The 22,879-nt window shown below is 39.0% G+C and overlaps 1 protein-coding gene across 3 annotated transcripts in view; it reads right to left on the bottom strand.

Annotated features, from left to right (window-relative positions):
- DNAH8 (dynein axonemal heavy chain 8) overlaps positions 1 to 22,879 on the bottom strand; it is a 332,681-nt gene that overhangs the window by 272,874 nt on the left and 36,928 nt on the right. For all 3 annotated transcript variants that reach the window (XM_010389720.2, XM_030929346.1, XM_010389721.2), the window contains 4 exons: positions 21,351 to 21,464; positions 15,445 to 15,552; positions 12,240 to 12,341; positions 3,186 to 3,332 (listed from right to left, as the gene is read on the bottom strand). In XM_010389720.2, coding sequence (XP_010388022.2) covers positions 3,186 to 3,332; positions 12,240 to 12,341; positions 15,445 to 15,552; positions 21,351 to 21,464 — 471 coding nt within the window. The remainder of the gene's footprint in view (positions 1 to 3,185; positions 3,333 to 12,239; positions 12,342 to 15,444; positions 15,553 to 21,350; positions 21,465 to 22,879) is intronic.

The raw sequence follows: 22,879 nt of genomic DNA, 5'->3' as shown, positions 1-22,879 counted from the left end.
GTCTGCCCTTTGACTTTGCCACTTGGTCATTCTGACTTCAAATCTCAGCTTTCCCTAATAGGCTCTTAGTGCACCCTTCCGGCTCTCCTTTTCGTCTGTGTAAGAGTTCACAAGGGTAGTCAAACAGTGGCCCCTTCCATACCCTACTCATCAGAGGAAGCCCACCTAGGCAGCTCGGTAACCATCTCTTGCGGATTATGTAAAATCCTGGACACACTTCAGGGTTAAGTTTGACAGCCCCACCTTTGAGAGTGGACACCGATATCCACCAATTATCCAATGGGAAAAATGCCAGTCTGTCAAGGCGTTCTTAGTACAAGGGAGTTGGGACAACCTAGCAATCAGGATGCATTTTAGGTAAGGCCTCTAGGGAGTGCTACCTCAGCTCTGGTTGCTGAGCACTTGTGGCTTGAAGTTGTATTCTTCAAACCAGAGGCATGGCTTCTCCAGAGACCAGAGTGGGTGCAGCTGATGCAGCTGGTCATTACAGACCACTTCCTCTAGCGTCAGAGGAATTCCTGGGCTGCTATTTCACAGACGGATGACCATTCTATCAGCATTAGACCCACCCGCAAACATCTTTACCACTAATAAGGTTGAGTCCTGAAACTACCAATTTCAAAATGGCACCCAGGTTGGCAAGGGTTCTGGCTCCTGGAAAATAAGGGTAACCGAGACCCACCTCCAGGTTTATGCTCTAGTGGAGTCAGAACATTAAGCATCTTTGTCCTAACCAGTGAGACCTGTGTATTAATTTGACTTGTTCTAGTAGCCTAATTGAACATTTGCCCCCCAAAAATCCCTACTGGCTGAGCACAGTGGCTCATGCCTATAATTCTGCACTTTGGGAGGCTGAGGAAGGAGGACTGCTTGAGGCCAGGAGTTCAAGACCAGCTCAACAACATAGCAAGACCCCATCTCCACAAAAAAAACAAAAATTTAATTAGCTAGGCATGATGGTACATGCCTATAGTCCCAGCTACTCAGGAGGCTGAGGAGTTCAAGGCCAAAGTGAGCTATGATCACGCCACTGCACTCCAGCCTGAGTAAAACAACAGGACCCCATCTCAATTTTTTTTAATTTAGTAAATAAAAATAAAATGTTTTTTAAAATCTATTGTGCATAAAACAGCCCTGTATAACAGTTCCTTAGATATGACATCAAAAACACAAGGAAAACAAAGAAAAATGTGATACATTGAACTTCATTAAAATTAAAAACTATCATACTTCAAAGGACACCATCAAGAAAGTGAAAAGATAACCCAAAAATAAGAGAAAATACTTGTAAATCATATATCTGATAAGGAAGTTATACCCAGCATATATAAAGCACTCCTACAACTCAACAACAACAAAAAAAGACAAATAACTCAGTTAAATACTATGCAAAGAATTTGAATAGATGTTTTTTCAAAGAAGATATACAAATGGGCAAAAGCACATGAAAAGATGCTCCACATCATTAGCGATCAGGGAAGTGCAAATCAAAACCTCAATGAGACACCACCTTATACCCAGTAGAATGGCTAAATTCAAAAGGACAGGTAATAACAAGTGTTGGCAAGGATGTGAAGAAATCATAAACCTCATACTTTGCTGGTTAGTTGGGGTTATCAACAAAAAGTTAAACATGGATTGCCATATGACCTAGCAATTCTGCTTCTGCACATATACCCAAGAAAAATGACAACATATGCTTACACAAACTCTTGTACACAAATGTTCATAGCAATATTATTCATAATAGCCAAAAAGTGGAAATAATCGTAATGTCCATCAACTGATGAGTAGAAAAATAAACTGTGATATTATCCATACAATGGAATATTCTTCAATGATGAATGGAATGAAGTTCTAAAATATGGTATAATACAAAAAATTAGCCAGGTGCAGTGGCAAGCACCTGTAGTCCCAGCTACTCGGGAGGCTGAGGCAGGAGAATGGCGTGAACCCGGGAGGCAGAGCTTGCAGTGAGCAGAGATCACGCCACTGCACACTCCAGCCTGGACGACAGAGCGAGACTCCGTCTAAAAAAAAAAAAAAAAAAAGGTATAATATAGATGAGCTTTGAAAACATTATGCTAAGTGAAAGTAGCCACAAAAGACCACATATTATATGATTCCACTTATACAAAATGTCCAGAATAGGTACATCTATAGAGAAAGTAGATCAGTGGTTGCTTAAAACTGGGGAGAGGAGAGAATGGGGTATGACTGATAATGGGCACAAGGTTTCTTTTAGTGGGAGTGAAAATGTTCTAAAATTAGATTGTGGTAATGACTGCACAGCCCTGTGAATATTCTAGAAAACATTCACTTGTACAGTTTAAGTGGGTAAATAGTATAGTATATTAATTATGTCTCAATAAAGCTGTTAAAGAAACAAATTGAAAAAAACAGCATCAAAGAAGTATGTATGAAGGATCCCACTCAGCAACTTGGTTCTGTTCATTACTCATACTTTCCTGTCCTGGCTTGATCAGGAAGTTACTAATAAAAATAGGCTTCCAAACATGTCTAGGTCTTCAACCTATGTAATGTCCCGCATTACTTTCCAACAAATGATGAACAAGATTCTAAATACTAGGAGGATCCAGGGAACTAGCGAAGTTGGGGGAAGAATACCTAAATGAGATCTTTACATACTTTTCAAAGGATGACTCCAAGAAGTCGCTGATATGGGCTGGCCTATATCCCCCGAAATAATGTCACTCCTTCCCAACCAGTCCTAATAAATGAATCAAACCTATGTCTGTCCAGCAAAGATACCACCCACACCATATACACTGGCTCAGAAAGAGGACATGCTTATACATCCAGAGATTCCACAACTACTGACTTCCACCAGGCTTTGCAGGTATTTCATCTCATACTTTTTCTCAGCCTAATATAATTGTTAAGAGCAGAGCCTTTTAAGCTGAAGTTCCATAGGTAGAGATAAATTGAGGTCTTGAGAGATATGAAAGTTGACCATAGCGCTTATGTTACTGGCATAAGGCAGTAACCAGGAATGAAAAAATAAGTTATAATAAAATGCAGTGACCTGTAAGTAATATTAGACGAGTCATAACAATAGTGAGACAAGATATCAGGAACAATAATTCTCAATGGCACTACATAAAATACAAAATCACCAAAAAGGTGTGGTGTGGAGTGGGGTATGATGACTGCATAATGCTTACCTTCTCCAGTCGTTTGCAAAAAGCTTCAAATTTTCCAAATATATACATTTCTGAAACCTCAAAAGATTTTTCCCCTGAGGATTCTAAAATCTGTTTCCTTGTTTTATGAAAAGATGTCTGATATTCCTTGAAGAGAAAAATGCAGTCCTACGAGAAAAGTAAAAGAAACGGGGAAAAGAAAGTGAGACATTTGTTCAGGAATCGAAAATTCAAAAACTCTACCCTCACACAGAACTGATCAAACTGTGAAAATCTGTATAGTTTTTTTATTTATACCATATTTTCATCCTCATTTCAACCTCACTTTTCTTCATCCTCACTGTTTTCCTTTAACTCTTATCCTACATCAAAGCACACCATATACTATTTGTTTTTACACTTTCATGACTAATTAGAACTCCCAAGAGGTCCAGAAACTATCTATCAAGATATCTCTATTCAGTTCGCATCCATCTTAGAATGAGCATTCTTTATGCACAGGTATATAAAATATGAAGTTTCTGTCATACAAAGCTATCATCTGACAATCATTTTTCCAAAAGAAAGTCATAAAGTCTTTGATGAGTACATTGCTGAAATCCTAATTATTTGACTACAGATATACTGGCCTGGTTTGTGAACGTAATAGAAATAAAAAGAGAATATGGTTGCTGGGTACAGTAGGAATCAACTATCATGTCAAGCTAACATTTCCTAAACACCAAATCTTTTTTGTAATGTTAAACTTTTTTGAAACCATCAATAGCCAGCCAAATCTTTATCATAACGCCATTTCTCAGATTCTGACTCTTCTGCCTCCTCTCGCCCATATAAGAACCCTTAAACATTGGGCCCACTTCGGTAATCCCCATATCAGCTGATCAGCACTTTAATTCCACCTGCAACCTTAATTACCCCTTGCCATATGTAACATAACCTATGGATATGTTCTGAGGATAAGCACACAGACGTCTTTGGGGGCCGTTATTCTGCCCAATGAAGCCACTAAATCAGACTTTCTGCAAGTGAGACTCAGAAATCTACATTTTTAACTAGTTCTCCTATAGTGATTCCTATAAATATTCAGATTTGAGAATAATTGGTCTCATTCTTTCCTCTATCACAATCTCCAAAACAATTCTCATTGCTCTCGTTGAGGTATCTGATTATTTTTCACTCATTCAACAAAAACGAGTTGGCTTTAGGGAGCTAGGGGAGGGATAGCATTAGGAAAAATACCCAATGTAGATGACAGGTTGGCGGGTGCAGCAAACCACCATGGCATGTGAATACCTATGTAACAAACCTGCACATTCTGCACATGTATCCCAGAACTTAAAAGTATAATAAAAAAAAGTTTTAATGAGTTGGCTCTGAATAACAGTTCTCAGATAAGATTCTGAATAACAATTCTCATTGTTTCCTCCAACTCATATAAAAACTATTCCTAAAAAGTATACACTGAAAGTTTCCTAAAAACATTTCAGATGTAATAGAAACATTGAACTAGAATTAAGAAAATCAAGTTCCCATTTCTAATTCAGTCAGTAAATGGCTAGTAATCTTGAGGATCTTAAAAGAATAATGAGACTACATTGCTAAATTCTATGTAAAGAGTTATGGTTCCTGCCAATTGGCAAACTTGGGGGGAGTAATTTCTGACTCCTATTCCCAAAAATAATGTAAGAGAAACTCTAGAGGAAAACATGGAATCCTGCAAGTAATAACAAAAACAACAGAAATGAGAAACTCCTAGGAAGATGATAAGTTGTTTTGAATCTGGGAATGAGGGGAGCAAGAATGATTAGGAAAACAGAAAGAAGATAAAGAATATTAGCAAATAAGGGGACATCTTATATAGTAAGACAAAGATTAGTAAGAGAATATTATCAACATTAAGTCAATAAATTACAAATTTTAGACAATTAGGGGAAGTTCCCCAAGAATATCAACTTACTAAAACTGACTCAAAAAGAAATAGAAAGTATAGTCAAATAGTTTTTTTAATAAACAGGCCAGGTGTGGTGGCTCATGCCTGTAATCCCACCACTTTGGTAGGCAAAGGCAGGATGATTGCTTAAGCTCAGGAGTTTGAGACCACCTGAGAAACACAGCAAAACCTTGTCTCTACAATAATAAAAAAATTACCCGGGTGTGATGGCATGCACCCGTGGTCCCAGCTACTTAGGAGGCAAAGGTGGGAGGATCCCTTGAGCCCAGGAGGTCAAGGACACAGTGAGCTTGATCATGCTACTGCACTCCAGCCTGGGTGACAGAGTGAGGCTTTGTCTCAAAATGAACAAGTAAAATAAATAAATAAGCAATAGTATATTTGCAAAGCATATATATGATAAGGAATTAATATCCGGAATATATAAAGAAATCCTACAACTCAACAACCACCACCAAAAGAAACCAAACAACCCAATTCAAAAATGGATAAAGGGCCTAAGTAAATATTTCTGCAAAGATGTACAAAGGGCCAATAAGCATATGAAAAGATGCTCAGCCATCACTAGCCACTAGGGAAAGCAAATCAAAACCACAATGAGATGTCACTTCACTCCATACACATTAGAATGGCTCTTATCAAAATGACAGAAAATAAAAAGTGTTAGCAAGGAAATGAAGAAATTGGAACCCTCCTGCATTGCTGGTGGAAATGTAAAATGGTGCAGCCACTGTGGAAAACTGTTTGGCAGGAACTCAAAAAGTTAAACATAGAATTACCGTATGACCCAACAATTTCCTTCTAGGAATACACCCAGCAGAACTGATAGCAGGGACTCAAACAGATACTTACACACCAATGTTCATAAGCACATAATTCACAATAGCCAGATGTGCATCAGCAGAGGAATGGATAAAAATATATGGGCTATACATACAATGGAATATATTACTCAGCCATGAAAGGGAATGAAATTCTGATACATACTAGAACATAGATGAAAATATTACACTAAGTGAAATAAACCAGACACAAAAAAACAAATATTGTTTAACTCTACTTATTTGAGGTACCTAGAGTAGGCAAATTCATAAAGACAGACAGTCAATACAAGTTACTAGGGGCTAGGGAAGAGAGTTTGGGGAATCTATTTATTTATTTTATTTTTTCTGAGATGGAGTTTTGCTCTTGTCGCCCAGGCCGGAGTGCAATGGCGCCATCTCGGTTTGCTGCAACCTCCACCTCCCGGGTTCAAGTGATTCTCCTGAGTAGCTGGGACTACAGGAGCCTGTCACCACGCCTGGCTAATTTTTGTATTTTTAGTAGAGACAGGGTTTCACCATGTTGGCCAGGCTGGTCTCGAACTCCTAACCTCAGGTGATCCGCCTGCCTCAGCCTCCCAAAGTGCTGGGATTACAGGCGTGAGCCACCGTGCCTGGCCTGAGTTTGGGGAATTATTTAATGGCTACAGAGTTTCAGTTTAGAATGATGAAAAAGTTCTGAAATGGACAGCAGTGATGGTTGCAAAACATTGTGAATGTAGTTAATGTCACTCAATTGTATGGTTAAAATGGTAAATTTTATGCTATTTTTATCATAATTAAAAATTTTTAATTATACAAAAGAGAAGCAGAAAATTAAAAATCTTTTCACAAAGAAAATGCTTAACAGATGAGTTCTATCAGACTTGCTTTTTGTTCAGTATTTCCAGCTTTATTTTTTTCCTGATTTATTGAGGAACAATTGACAAATAAAAATTGTATATATTTAAGATACACAAAATGATGTTTTAAAAGATGTATACATTGTGAAATGTTTACCAAAATCAAGCTAATTAGCATATCCTCATCTCACACAGTTACTTTTTGGGGTGGGGGGTGTGAGTTACTTTTCGGGGGGGGGGTGTGACCTACTTTCTTAGCAAATGTCAAGTATGCAATACATGGTATATGCCTGTAGTCCCAGCTACTAGGGAGGCTGAGATAGGAGGATGGCTTGAGCCCAGGAGGCAGAGGTTGCATTGAGCTGAGATGGCACCAGTGCACTCCAGCCTGAGCAATAGAGCCAGACCTTGTCTCAAAAAACAAAAACAAAACGGTATTGTGAACTATAGTCATCATACAGTACATTAGATCTCCAGAATTCATTCATCCTGCGCAACTGAAAATTTGTACTCTTTCACCAATGTCTCGTCATTGTGCCATCCCTCTCCAGCCGCTGGTAACCACCATTCTACTCTCCGCTTCTAAGAGTTTGACTTTTTTAGATTCTACATATAGATGAAAAAAGGCAGTATTTGTCTTTCTGTGTCTGGCTTATTTCACTTAGCATAATGAAATAAAGTTCAGCCATGTTGTCAAAAATGACAATATTTCCTTCTTTGTAAAGACTGAATAATATTCCATTATATATATGCATCCATGCACACACACACACAAACGCATATATATATATACATACATACATACCCTATATACCACATATTCTTTATCCATTCATCTGTCAACAGGCACTTAGGTTGTTTCCATATCTTGGCTATTGTGAATAATGTTGCAATTAATATAAGAATACAGATATCTCTTTGAGACAGTTACATCATTTCCTTTAAATATTTACCCAGAAATGAGACTGCAGGATCATATGGTAGTTCTAGTTTTAATATTGGGGGGAACCTCTATACTATGTATCATAATGACTATACTAATTTACATTCCTACCAAGAGCATGCACAGTCTCACCAACACTTGTTATCATTTGTCTTTTTCTGTAGTAGGCATTCTAACAGATGTGAGATGATACTTCATTGTGGTTTTTAATTTGCAAAGCTGGAGGCATCACACTGCCTGATTTTATACCATAGTATATTTGTATATACTACCAAGCTACAGTAATCAAAACAGCATGGTACTGGCATAAAAACAGACACATCGACCAACGAAACAGAATAGAGAACCCAGAAATAAATCCAGGCATTATGGTCAACTGATCTTTGACAAAGGTGCCAAGAACACACAATGAGGAGAGGGCAGTCTCTTCAATAAATGGTCTTGGGAAAACTGGATATCCACATGCAAAACAATAAAATTGAACCATTGTTTCACATGACATACAAAAGTCAACTTAAAGTTGATTAAAAATGTAAAGATAAGACCTGAAACTCTAAAATTACTAGAGGAAAATGTTGGGGAAAAGCTACTTGGCATTGATTTTTTGGATGTGACCCTAAACGTACAGGAAACAAAGGCAAAAATAACAAATGAGATTGTATCAAACTATAAAGCTTTTGCGCAGAAAAGAAAACAGAGTGAAGAGACAACCTATAGACTGGAAGACAGTATTTGCAAACCATATATCTAATAAGAGGTTTATTCCCAAAACATATAAGGAACTCAAACAACTCAATAGGAAGAAAATAAATAACCTGATTTTAAAATGAACAAACGAAGCCAGGCATGGTGGCTCACACCTGTGATCCCAACACTTTGGGAGACTGAGGCAGGAGGATCACTTGAGGTCAGGAGTTCAAGACCAGCCTGGCCAACATGGTGAAACCCTGTCTCTACTAAAAATACAAAACTTAACTGGGCGTGGTGGCAGGCATCTGTAATCCCATCTACTCAGGAGGCTGAGACAGGAGAATTGCTTGAACCTGGGAAGTGAAGGTTGCAGTGAGCCGAGATCGTGCCACTGCACTCCAGCCTGGGCGACAGAGCGAGACTCCATCTCAAAAAAAAAAAATATTTAAAAAATGGGCAGAGGACCTGAAAAGACATTTCTAAAAAGGAAACATACAAATAGCCAGCAGGCATTTGAAAAGATGCTCAGAATCTCCAATTATCAGTTTTATTTTTTAAATGCATACACAACAAAGACTGTCCATATGTCACTTCTCGGCTCCATTTGCATTCAGCAGTTGCTCCTGGGCATTTCATTGCCTTTACCACCTCAACAACTTCTTTATATCATTTCTTGAGGTCCTCTTTTGTCTTGCCAGGTACTGCTCCCTCTATTTTTCCTCATCTTTCAGGTGCATCTGAAGGAAGTCTACTTCATGTACTTGAGAGACTACTCCATGTTCTTTTAAAAATTATCCAAAGCCTTTTTTGTCATCTTTTTTTTTTTATGAGGGTCAAGTTTTCAGAGGCTCAATTTTCTTTGCCAATAAGTTCTCTTGACTCCAGAAAAACAATGTGTGTTCATATAATTGGTAATAACTTCCCATATTGAATTAGTTCATGCAGAAAAGGGGCCTGTGGCTTTAATTAGTAACTGCAGACCAATGCTCCTCTGACCAATTTTTACTGCCATTTCCACCTTTGACAGTTGATTTCTCTGCATTCTTTGACGCTTGTCACACACACAAGCCTCCCCTTCCTCTTTCTCCATTCTAATTGGCTCATTTATTTCTTCCGTTTTTACCAGAGCAGCCATTCCTAGATTTTTGTAGATGAGGTATTTCACTGAAGTGTTGTAAACTTGCTAGTTGAAACCTATCACAAAGTTTTCCCACTTCTTCTACCTTTTCCACTTATTGTCAGAAAAAGTGATTTCAGGTCTTCCTTGAATTTTGAAGGTTTCTTTTCCTTTTAATGACTCTTTTCTGGATATCTTTTCCCTTCTTTGCCAACAATGCTTATTGTTTAACTTCCTCTTCTTCCTCCTTAGCTATTCAAGCAGCTTTTAATTCAGCTTGTCTTTGCTTTTCTGTAGCCTCTTGCCTCTTCTATCTTGCTTCTTTCTTGGCTTTCTCTCTCTCTTTTTTTTTTTTTTTTTTTATGTTGAGACAGTCTTGTTCTGTCACCCAAGCTGGAGTGCAGTGGCACGATCATGGCTCACCTCACTGCAGCCTCAGCCTCCCAGGCTCAAACAATTCTCCCACCTCAGCCTCCCAAGTTGCTGGGATTACAGGTGTGCACCAACACCCCTGGCTAATTTTTTGTAGAGACAGGGTTTCATCATGTTGCCCACGCTGGTCGCGAGCTCCTGGGCTCAAGCGATCTACCCTCCTCAGCCTCCCAAAGTGCTGGAGTCACAGGCATGAGCCACTGCGTCTGACCTTGGCTTTCTCTTCTTTGAATTTTTTTATCCTTGTATCACAGCTATGTGTATTATCAACTAATGTTTTCAATTCATTTCTTCTTTCTTTCTTTGTGCTCTTGTTGCTCTGTTCTTCTTTTCAATCCCTCTCTTGTCACAATATTCTGCTTTTTTCCTTCTGTATCTAAATAAGAAAAATCTGTCCAAGTATAAAAACTACACCAGAAGGAATAAAATGATGAATTCATAAATTCATAACACCTGGTTTAGAAACTTTTTTTTGACCATCTGGAATTATTTTTGAATAGTGAGAAAAACACTTCAAAGAAACTGTCCCTTGCTTCACTTTTAGAAGGAACCGAGTTTCCAAATGTATGATCTACATTGTTAAATGCTCCTCTTTTCACTGGGTCATACATTTTATAATTTTAGTGATGCAAGTGAAGTAGTCATTATCTCTTTCCTTTATTGGTTCACCGGCTGCTTTCCATGATGTTTTAAAACCACTGCTTTATGAGCTGCTTTGATGTGTCTCTGTGTAGCTTTGTATCTTACATGGCTAAGTCCAAGAACTGTATAATGATCCTGATTCTTCCAGTCCTTGGAATCAACTGTTTTCAGCATGAGAAACACTAAATGCAATTCTTCCTCTTCTTATCCTCCAGTTCAGAGGTCAGAGCAGGGGTGATAGCAGTGCCCTGGCCAGGATGGCAGTCAGCACCAGATCTGCAGGAATAATGGTTCCCACCCTGGGTGGAGGGCACTACGTTACTTTTCAAACTTGACCTCCCTGTTCAAGCCACACACTTTGGCACTACGAAGACCAGGGAACCTGCACACAGAGATGACCAATAACCACTTCCAGAAGGAGCCTTCTTGCTGTGGCCATTTCTTTCAAACTTTCAATAAGCAGGTCACTTTAATTTTATACAAACTTTTTCAGAAAATGGAAAAAGGAGGAATACTTCCCCCCACCCTCCATTCATTCTGAGACATTAATGCCAAAAACACAGACAAGGTCAGTATGAGAAAGGAAAATTATAGGCTCTCTCCCTCACCAATACAGTTCCCGAAAATCCCAAACAAAACTGTAGCAAACTGAACTTGAGTGGCTTTTAAAAAGATAATTACACCATGACCAAGTTGACCAAGTTGAGTTTATCCCAGAAACGTTAGGACAGTTTTAGAAAGTCTAAAAATGTCATCTATCACATTAACAGACTGAGGAGCAAAATTCTATAAGCATCTCAATCAATATGTCCAGAAGACAATTTTTCTTTTTTTTTTTTTTTTTTTTGAGACGGAGTCTCGCTCTGTCGCCCAGGCTGGAGTGCAGTGGCCGGATCTCAGCTCACTGCAAGCTCCGCCTCCCGGGTTTACGCCATTCTCCTGCCTCAGCCTCCTGAGTAGCTGGGACTACAGGCGCCCGCCACATCGCCCGGCTAATTTTTTTTTTTTATTAGTAGAGACGGGGTTTCACCGTGTTAGCCAGGATGGTCTCAATCTCCTGACCTCGTGATCCGCCCGTCTCGGCCTCCCAAAGTGCTGGGATTACAGGCTTGAGCCACCGCGCCCCGCCAAGAAGACAATTTTCAAAACCCATTCATAACTTTAAAAACTGTATCTTGGTACTAAACTAATCTGATCGAAGATATATTTAAAACTTACAAAAGCATCCAACTAAATCAGGGAAATGTTAGAAACATTGTTTTCTAAACCAGGATCAAAATTAGGATGCCAACTACTACCGTGTTTATTTAAGGATACATGGTAATCCTAACCAGTGCAAAAAAAGGCAAAAATTTTAATTACAACAGGGACTGGAATGAGATGTAGTGGCCAGAGCATATGAAATGGCACACAGGAGTCTAACACAGGCAGCGATGGAGAAGATGAAAATTAAATTATACCCTAAGAGGAGCACTAAATATAAAGGGAAATAGATAATGAGAATTGTATTCTTTTTATATTCTCAACACCACTCTGCAGGAAGTTTTTTCAGTTAACATATTTTGTGAATAAACAAAGTAAAATTAGGCAGGATGGGAAAAGATTTAATTTATGAAAATAAAAGTACTTCTACAAACCTGAATTTTCTTTAGTACCACTGGCGTTTCCTGATCCCATACATGGTTTAATCCTCCATCAGTAATATATGCTTTACATGCTGTTACCATTTGATTTGTTACCTAAAATAAATACAGGTACAAAATAATTATACGTAAAAAGAGAAATAATATTTATATATAAATTTCAAACCACAAGCATAAAAACATGATAAAGAGTAAACCTATGGGCCAAGTGCAGTGGCTCATGCCTGTAATCCCAGCACTTTGGGAGGCCAAGGTGGGCAGATCACTTGAGCCCAGGAGTTCAAGGCCAGCCTGAGAAACAGAATGAGACTCTGTCTCTAAAAATAAAAAATAATAATAATAACATAAAAAAAAACCTAGAGAACTTGAAATTGGAATTTTCATTCTCAGAATTTTAAAAGAAATTCTACTGATGAACTAAACATCAATTGGTACAAAAATGAAGAGCAAATGAGTGAGCCAGAAAAGGGCAAAGACGGAAGAAAAAAAATTAAGAGAAATGGAAGTTAGATGCAAGGGGAAAGAATAAATTGAATGGGTAGGTGTGTTAGTCCATTTACATTGCTATCAAGGAACACCTGAGAATGGGTAATTTATAGAGAAAAGAGGCTTATTTGGCCCACAGCTCTGTAGGCTGTACACGAAGCATAGCGCCGGCATCTGCTTCTGATGACAGCCCCAGGAAGCTTACAGTCATGGTCGAAAGCAAAGTGGGAACTGGCCTCATATGAGAGCAAGCAAAAGAGAGATGCCAGGATCTTTTAAACAATCAGCTGTTGCATGAACTTATTACCACAAGGACGGCACCAAACCATTCATGAGGGATCTACTCCCATGACCCAGACACTTCCTGCCAGGCCCCATCTCCAACACTGAGGATCACATTTCAACATGAGATTTGGAGGGGACAAATATCCAAACCATATCAGTGAACTAGGAATAATCCAAGGCAAAAGAGGACTGTTTCCCAGTAATAAAGAGAAAGGAGGCCAGGTGCAGTGGCCCACGCCTGTAATACCTGCACTTTGGGAGGCCGAGGCGGGCGGATCATGAGGTCAGGAGATCGAGACCATCCTGGCTAACACAGTGAAACCCCGTCTCTACTAAAACTACAAAATCTTAGCCGGGCATGGTGGCAAGCACCTGTAGTCCCAGCTACTTGGGAGGCTGAGGCAGGAGAATGGCATGAACCCGGGAGGCAGAGCTTGCAGTGAGCCAAGATTGCGCCACTGCACTCCAGCCTGTGTGACACAGCGAGACTCTGTCTCAAAAAAAACGAGAAATGAAGTCTTTGGATTGAGACAACTCAGCAAGTGTAGAACGAGATAAATGTAAAAGAAAAAGTTTGAGATTTTAGAAAATCAAAGATAAAGAAAAAATCCTAAAAGATTCCTGGGAGAATAAAACCAGTTACCTACAAAGGAAACAAGAATCAGATTAGCACCAAGCTTCTCATCAACAATATTGAATACTAGACAATGATTGAGCAATATCTTCAACTTCCCAGGAGACAATGATGTCGAATTTAAAATCCAAGTCACACTAGCATTTGAGTGATCACACAAAATGAAAGTGATTTTCAGACATTTAGAAATCCAGGAAGTTCACCACCCTGAAACCCTCTCTGAAAGAACTTTTCTCAGCAAAAGAAATAATGAATCCAAGAAGGAAAAAGATGTGGGAATCACAAAACAGCGGTAATCAATAAATTAGCAATACTTGGATTTTAGTCTGAATACTTGTTGATTCACAATGTTGAAAAAAATGTAAACAATAATATGGAACTGTTAAAAAAACATTCAGTGATACTTGCACAGCAAGAGATTTTATTCAGGAGCATTGTGATAGGTATAGAGACCACTGAAATGGGATCTTGCAGCGGGAAAGAGAGATTGCACTCAACTCTGAACACAGCGTGGGCAAGCAGGAATGTACAGCCAAGGGGCAGGATGGGGGTCAGTGGGTGGAAAATTATTAAGAGGAAACATCAGAGGTAAGGGGGATTTTGGCTAAACTGACCTAACAGGATTCTTGCTGAAGACAGGCCAAAGGGATTGGACAACACCTGGGGGGCGGGGGGAATGAAAACCTGATCAGGTATCTAGAGTCATCAGATATCGAGAATGGCGGGTTCTTGCTAAACTGACTTAGCAGGGTTCTTTGCTCAAACTAGATTTTACTAGAAAGTGCACAGATGGGCCTACCAGAAGATTCAGAAGCCAAGCAAAGAATCTTTGTCAGAACTAAAAATGATCTCAATGTGGGACATGAGATCATGTCAAGAATTAGAGAGACTGGTAAAGAGGAAGGATTCTGAGAGTCTTGTCGTATTTAGGACATAGTGATTAAACCTATACTTTGCTTTTTAAAAAAACTTAAAATGTGACTGTGACTTTATATATTTAGTTATGCTTGAATAATTTAGAAATAAATTCTATTCATGTGGGTTTTTTTCCTGTTGTTGGGGCTTTTGTTTGTTTGTTTGTTTGTTTTTTGAGACAGGGTCTTACTCTCTTGCCCAGGCTGGAGTGCCATGGTGTGATCACAGCTTACTACATTCTTGAACTCCCAGGCTCAAGGAATCCTCCTGCGTCAGCCTCTGGAATAGCCAGGACTACAGGCACACACCACCATGCCCAGCTAACTTTAAAAAATTTTTGTTGTAGAGCCAGGGTCTCCCTATGTTGCCCAGGTTGGTCTCAAACTCGTGACCTCCAGCGATCCTCCCACCTTGGCTTCCCAAAGCACTGGGATTACAGCCTGAGCCACTACGCCTGGTTTCATGTGTTGCCTGAGTAATTTTTCAAATTATTTTAAATAATTAACCATGTGGTGCTACACAGGAAGATTTTACACAAAATATAGTGCTGATGGGAGTAGCTAAAGAAGCACTGTTAATAGTAGACACACTCCTATCTCTTGGGTAGAATCAAAACTATTTGAAATGAATAAATTAAAAAGCCACCAGGCACATTTTCTTTAAGTATTGGGGCTTACATCTGATAAACAGAAAAGTACCAATTACTCCCTTCAATTAAGTACAACCGAGTCCAGTCAGCGTCTTTCTCTTCTTGCCCACTGGAAGTACTAAAACTCTGAGAGGCACTCAGGCTTCCCAATTCCCTTCCTAGGGCTCAGAAGGAAAGATTTGCTAACTTTTTCACAGGATGACATGTAATTTCCTCCCATAGAAACTTACCTTGATAAACAATGAGGTCATTCTCTCTGAGGTATTATAATACCTTGACACACCGTGAATCATTCTGATGGCATTAATCAAATTTTGTATTCCATGTGCCATGGAAACCTAATATTGAAACAAATTAAGTGAATTCCATCATATGCGTATAGTTTTAATAACCAATATTCTATAATACTCAAAATTCTAAACATGCACAAAATAGTATAGCATTTTTATCTTAAAGTCAAATTTTACTAAATGCAATGCAGTATTCTAGACTAGACCCTGGAACAGATAATGGGACATTAGTTTTGACAAACAAAGGTAATACAAGATGTTAACAGGAGAAACTGGGTAAAGAGAATTCTGTGCTATCATTGCAACTTTTCTGTAAATCTGAACTTAAAAGTTTATCTAAAATTAAATTTTAGAGGTGAGAGCAATTTTAAGGTTAATAGTTCATTCTGCTCTTTTTAAAGGTGAAGAAACTGATACCTTGAGGGGGTAAAGTGACTTTCTTATGGTCAGAAAACTAGCTAAAATAGAAATCAGACTAGCATTCACTTTCTTTTAGGCAACTCAGTTCACCTTTTAGCAATCCTACCAAGTGCCATTAGGCTCTGAAGATACTGGGAGAAATCCAAACCTATTCGTGAGTAGCTCACAGCAGAGTGGAAGAGAAAAACACAAACAAGTAAAACAAGTAGAACAAGATAGAGCAAAGCAGAACAAGTACAACAAGGATATAAAACAATCACAAACATAAACTGAATGCTTACTATATTCCAGGCTAAGAGCATTAGCATGTTATCCTAAGACATGCTGACAACAACCATGAAAGGTAGGTTTGATTACATCAGATATAAAACATCACTGATTGTAAGACTGCACCATTATTTTCTGTGCTATTGAGAAAGAAAAAAGACACCCAAGATGAGGAATCTAACTCCTACACAATACCAGGCCACCAGTGGGCCCTCCCTGGTAAGGTAAGCATGAAATAAACCAACCATGGAGAAAAAGAGAGAAACAAAATGTACATACTACCAGGAGGAGGAAAGAAACCAAGCTTCTTTGAGAAGGTATGCACAGGTACTCAACTGCAGTCTGAATTCATACGAATGGTACCAAAATCCAAAACAAAACAAAAAAAAACACCCTCAAGGACAGAACTAATAATTTAAGGTAGTATCAAGTCACAACCACAATGATTCATAAAACCTAACTGACTAAAGTATGTCCTAAGTTCAGAGATACTAAAATGTGAAAAAATGTCTTAGAATCTGTAAAATAAAGTGTCAGGCCTCTGAGCCTAAGCTAAGCCGTCATATCCCCTGTGACCTGCATGTGTATACATCCAGATGGCCTGAAGTAACTGAAGAATCACAAAAGAAGTGAAAATGGCTTGTTCCTGCCTTAACTGATGACATTACCTTGTGAAATTCCTTCTCCTGGCTCATCCTGGCTCAAAAGCTCCCCCACTGAGCACCTTGTGACCCCCGCCTTACCCGCCAGAGAACAACCCCTTTTGACTGTAATTTTCCACTACCCACCCAAATCTTATAAAACGGCCCCACCCCTATCTCCCTTTGCTGACTCTCTTTTTGGACTCAGCCCACCTGCACCCAGGTGATTAAAAAGTTTTATTGCTCACACAAAGCCTGTTTGGTGGTCTCTTCACATGGACGCGAGTGAAATAAAGCATTATCACTGTTCCCATTTTGCAAATGAGAAAACAGAGAGGTAGAGACGTTAAGTCCCTTGCCTAAGATCCAGCAGCTGTAAGTACCTAGTGGAGATTTGGAGACCCTGTTTGTAACCGTGATGCAAATCACTACGGAAGAACAGACAAAGCCAATGGCATCCCTGCCTTCAAGGAAATTTCCTTTTAATTGATGGGATAAGATAAAATATATAAGACTTTTTTTATTGGCAATGGAAGAAATACAGCCAAGAAAAACAACTACTGATTAGTGTATGGTATGTCCTAGACGTAAGGTGTCACTACGGAATAATTAAATCAGTTTTATGTGGCTTACGGAAATTAACATCATTACTTTATAGTTAACCTTGTAGGTCAGAATTCCTATTATATATGGTATCTGTAGATCAAAAAGATCCTAATAAAAATATGCCTAGAAGGAGTCCCTTCCACCTTTGCTAAGTCATGTCTACAAAGTACCAATAAACTCCAATAAAGAGGGCTCAGGGATGGCATCAAATGGGTCCTTCAGGAAAATGTCCTTCATCTGAACTTTAAACATCATTATTTATAATAGTAGCTCCTTGAGTGCACTGCTGTTGTCCATCTATACACAGTGTTCAGATATCTTATATGTGAAACATATAATAGTAAGATATGCCTAAAGCACAATACCAGGGTGATAAAAAAAAAATGAAACATACATAAAACTCATGAACCAGAAATGGAAGCATGAATCCCCTGCACTTTTCTACCCAAATGACAGTTATGAACTAAACAGCAATTGCTGGTTACTTTTAATCAGAATAAAGAAAACGAGGGGGAAAAGGAGTTGTTGAAAGTACAGATATAGTGGGTGTATGAGTGGGAAGCAATTATATGACTCAATACTATTAGTACTTCTGTCATTTCAAAAGGTAATGCTTGAAACCTTCCTACATGAGAGAATATAAAAAGCTCAACAACAACAAAATAACAATAATAAGGTACATCCATGGTTAGAGTAATGGAACAAAGTTTTTTAAAATTACTAGGATGAAAAAAACATAAGAACTAAATGATTTTTAAATTATATGAATTAAAACAAGTCTTTTGAATCAAGAATTTGAAATCAGTATACCTTAAAATTTGGAGGCTTGATAGCAATAAAGAGTATTCTATCTTTCTTTCGAGTTTACTTTTTAGAATAAAAAGCTTTAAATATATAGAAAAGTACAGAGAATAATATAATGACCACCTACTCCCATCACCAGATTTGACAAGTGTGAACATTGTGCCATAGTCACTTCCTCTATTATTTTTCACATCAAGAGCTACTTGCAGTAGCCCTGGAGTAGGCTTTAGGTATTATGTGTATTTCATATTTGCATCTTCAAATCTTGTGAGCAATCCAAAATGCTTGTGACATGTAATAATTTTAATTCTTCTTGGACAGAAATTTTAATTGCTCGTATTGTAAAGTTGGGGAATTAAGTCATTGAGCTACCAAGTAAGCCAAGCAACGGCCCCATTTCTCCAACACCATACAATTTAATTTTCTTTACTTGGGGTCATGTGCATAGAAATACCTAAGAAATGATATAAATGTTCTTATATTAAACAAATTTTACGAAGGTTCACAACACAAGTCCAGCTACTAGTAGCAGGGGTAAAAATGAGAAGAATGAAGTTCAAGAAAGTCATAATTCTTGGTGGGGAGGAAGGGAGAGAGATGTGAGCTGAAAAACTTCCTCTTGTGTACTGTACTCACTACCTCGGTGACAGGATCCATACCCCAAACCTCAGCATCATGTCATGTACCCATGTAACAAACCTGCACATGTACCCCTGAATCTAAAATAAAGCTGTGATTTTTTAAACAGTCATAATTATTTGCAAATAACACTAATAAGTTTTAAATAAAATCTACAATCTCTTTATGGACTCAATTAAAAGACTCTGCTTCTAAAGTCTTCCTGTCCCGTCTTGTGGTGCTCCTTGATGGATGATGGATTCCTCATGGCAGTAAGAAATGCACTTGTCCAAGACTCTCAACTGACATTTTTCCCTCCCCTTTCATATTAAACTTCTTGACTACTAACACTCTCTTGGAATGATTATGAACTGCCTCTACACCTTCTTCTTCTCCAACTCTAAGTGATACAGGCCATAACGTCTTTCCTTCTCCCTGCCTCTAGGATGAAACCTGCACTGACCCAAGAAGGTTGGTCAACAAAACCATGTGGCCAGTGCTGCCACCTACATGGAAGATTTGACTACTTCTTTAAAAATTAGAGTGAAGAATACTGAATACAGATATCAGACACAAATTAAATTAATTTGAAAGCACTGGGGCGGGCACGGTGGCTCACGCCTGTAATCCCAGCACTTTGGGAGGCGGAGGCGGGCAGATCACTTGAGGTTGGGAGTTTGAGACCAGCCTGGCCAACATGGCGAAACCTTGTCTCTACTAAAAATACAAAAATTAGCTGGGCATGGTGGCACGCACCTGTAACCCCAGCTACTCAGGAGGTCGAGTCAGGAGAATTGCTTGAACCTGGGAGGGGGAGGTTGAAGTGAGCAGAGATGGCGTCACTGCACTCCAGCCTGGGCAACAGAGAGAGACTCCATCCGAGGGTGGTGGGAGCAGGGGAAGGGAAGAGGAAGCATTTTAACTTAGAGAATACCTTGAAGAAGCAACATAGTAAAGTGGAAAAATAATACGACCATAATGCTAGAGACAGCTAGATTCGAATTTTGTCCCACCACGGATCATCGTAGAAATGCTCAAACTCAGTTTCCTAATCTTTGAAATGAGGGTCATTGTGTATACAGAATGAAAACATATTTAAAGCATGTGGCACAATGCCTGTAACAAAAGTTCAAGGATTCTCAAGCCTGGGAACAGCTTTAAAAATGCAGCTGTCTGGGCAACCCTCCTGCCTACAAGTGACTTACAAAAGAAGTGACATCCAGGCAAAATGGGGAAATCCTGCCCTAAGTTCTCAACAATTACTAGCTTCCTTGAATTCTCCTTCTATTAAATAAAGGATAGAGTTTTTTTAATTTTCATATTTTATATGAAATACTATGAAATACCAGATTATAAATTTGAATATAAACTTTTAAAAAATAAAAGCAAATGGTAGTGCTAACATGTTCTTTAAAGGATCTCTATGGAAATATTAAGAGAAGAATAGGCTAGAAATTAGAAGATGGGTTCTGTCCTGCATCCCTGATTAGTTGAGCAATGCTGGCAAAGTCACTACACCATGATGAGTTTGGTTTCCTAATCTGTAACCTGGGAAATATCTACCTTGATAGGCAGCCCCGAAGATGGCCCCAGTGATGCTCACTCACATAGTACTCACACCCTTGTATACTCCCCTACCTGCCCAGAATGAACCAGACTCACTTGCTTCTAGTCAATAGAATACAACAGAAATGATGGGCTGTCACTTCAGAGATTAGGTTACAAAAAGAAGGTGGATTCCAACTTGGGTGTTCTCTCATTCTACTCCTCACTCTTGGATCACTCACCCCAAGGGAAGCAAGTTGCCAGGTGGAGAGGCCCATGTGGCTAGGGACTGGGGCCTGCCAATAACCACATGAGTGAGCTGAGAAGAAGACTCTCCCCAGTCAGCCTCCCCCCACTTCAGATGAGTCCACAGTCCCACTTAGCCTCTGGGCAACCTCATGAGAGACCTTGAAGCAGAAGCTCTTAGCTATGCCTTGCCTGGATTCCTGAGCCACAGAAACTCTGACATGAGAATGCTCACTGTTTTTAAGCCACTCAGTTGTGAGGTAATTTGTTATGCAGCAAAGGGTAAACAATACGTTAATATTTGCCTTGCTTATTTCATATTATACTAATGATTCACTATATATTTAAATATGGGTTAAAATATTAAATATAGTTTATCATTCTTCATAAATACATAAGAGGAAAATACATTACTTTAAATAACTTTTGGCAGGATGTTTTTCCCCAATATACACATATTAAAGATTTTAATGCATTAATTATACAAGTTAATTTCTTAAATTGTACTTTTTTTTTTCAGAGATGGAGTCTTCTTGCTCTGTCACTCAGGCTGGAATGCAGTGGCACAATCATAGCTCACTGCAGCCCCTTGCGCTCCTGGGCTCAAGCGATCCTTCCACCTCAGCCTTCTGAGTAGCTAGAATTACAGGTGCGAGTCATTGCACTCAGTTCAAAACTGTACTTTAAAAGCATACTTACTAGGTCATGGTTATAGAGAGGTTGACACACTTTTTCCAAAGTATACAAATATCTGACATTATCTTTGGATTCATTTGCTGTATCAGTGATTCTTGCATCCAAATCACGCCAATTCTAAGGAAAAAATGTATAAGAATTCTATGAAACATTCAAATATATCAGTGTGCTAAAGTTTACTCAAGAAATTCAGTCTTCCCAATCATACATATACTAAAATAGTAGACATTTAAGTGTAATTAATATATATTTTTTTATAATACTTAAGACAAAGTTATTACAAGCACCTTAAATGATTTACTAAAACTAAAGACTCATCCTGTTTATAACTAAAATCCTGTCTGTAGGCTTGAACTGGACCTGCTTCTATGAGGAATGACTTTTCCAGGGTAACTATTTGTGACATTATATTACTCTGGGTCTTCAAGAATGGGTCAAGTTATTAAAATAGAACATCATGGCCGGGCGTGGTGGCTCACACCTGTAATCCCAGCACTTTGGGAGGCCAAGGTGGCGGATCACGAGGTCAGGAGATCAAGACCATCCTGGCTAACACAATGAAACCCCATCTCTACTAAAAATACAAAAAATGAGCCAGGGCGTGGTGGCGGGCGCCTGTAGGCCCAGCTACTCAGGAGGCTGAGGCAGGAGAATGGCGTAAACCCGGGAGGCAGAGCTGGCAGTGAACCGAGATCATACCACTGCACTCCAGCCTGGGCAACAGAGTGAGACTTTGTCTTAAAACAAAACAAAACAAAAACAAAAAACAGAACATTATTCAAAACAAAACCTTACTAGCAAAGTGAAGGCAATTTGAAATCAACAATTTCTTGTAAGTGGTCATCAAACAGTACCTGCTTAAATAACTGATTATGAGAAAGTTCTTCTTTATTTTGAGAAGAAAAATCTATCTTCCTGCAATCTCTGCTCATCTGTGTAGTTTTGCATAATGGAGCCTAGTGAACACACAGCATCCCTTCAAATGTTGAAGACATTTACCATATCATCACTAAGTCTTTTATTCAAAGATGAGCACTCTGTGTCCCTTTAGTCATTTAATAAGACGTGGTCTTTTTTTTTTACTTTAAGTTCCAAGATCTAAGTGCAGAATGTGTAGGTTTTGTTACATAGTATACATGTGCCATGGTGGTTTGCTGCCCCTATCAACCCCTCATCTGGGTTTTAAGCCCCGCGTGCATTAGCTATTTGTCCTAATGCTCTACCTCCCCTTTCCCCGCTGACCCCTGACAGGTTCCGGTGTGTGATGTTCCCCTCCCTGTGTCCATGTCTTCTCATTTTTCAGCTCCCACTTATGAGTGAGAACATGCGGTGTTTGGTTTTCTGTTCCTATGTTAGTTTGCTGAGGATAATGGCTTCCAGTTTCATCCAGGTCCCTGCAAAGGACATGATCTCATTCCCTTTTATAGCCACACAGTGTATATGTGCCACATTTTCTTTATCCAGTCTATCATTGATGAGCTTTGGGGTTGGTTCCAAGGACATGGTCTTAATAGCTTCAGCCTCTTGGCCTT

This window comes from Rhinopithecus roxellana, chromosome 4 (assembly GCF_007565055.1).
Source record: "Rhinopithecus roxellana isolate Shanxi Qingling chromosome 4, ASM756505v1, whole genome shotgun sequence".
NCBI classification, from domain to species: Eukaryota; Metazoa; Chordata; class Mammalia; order Primates; family Cercopithecidae; genus Rhinopithecus; species Rhinopithecus roxellana.
This window is presented reverse-complemented; position numbering and strand designations above follow the sequence as displayed.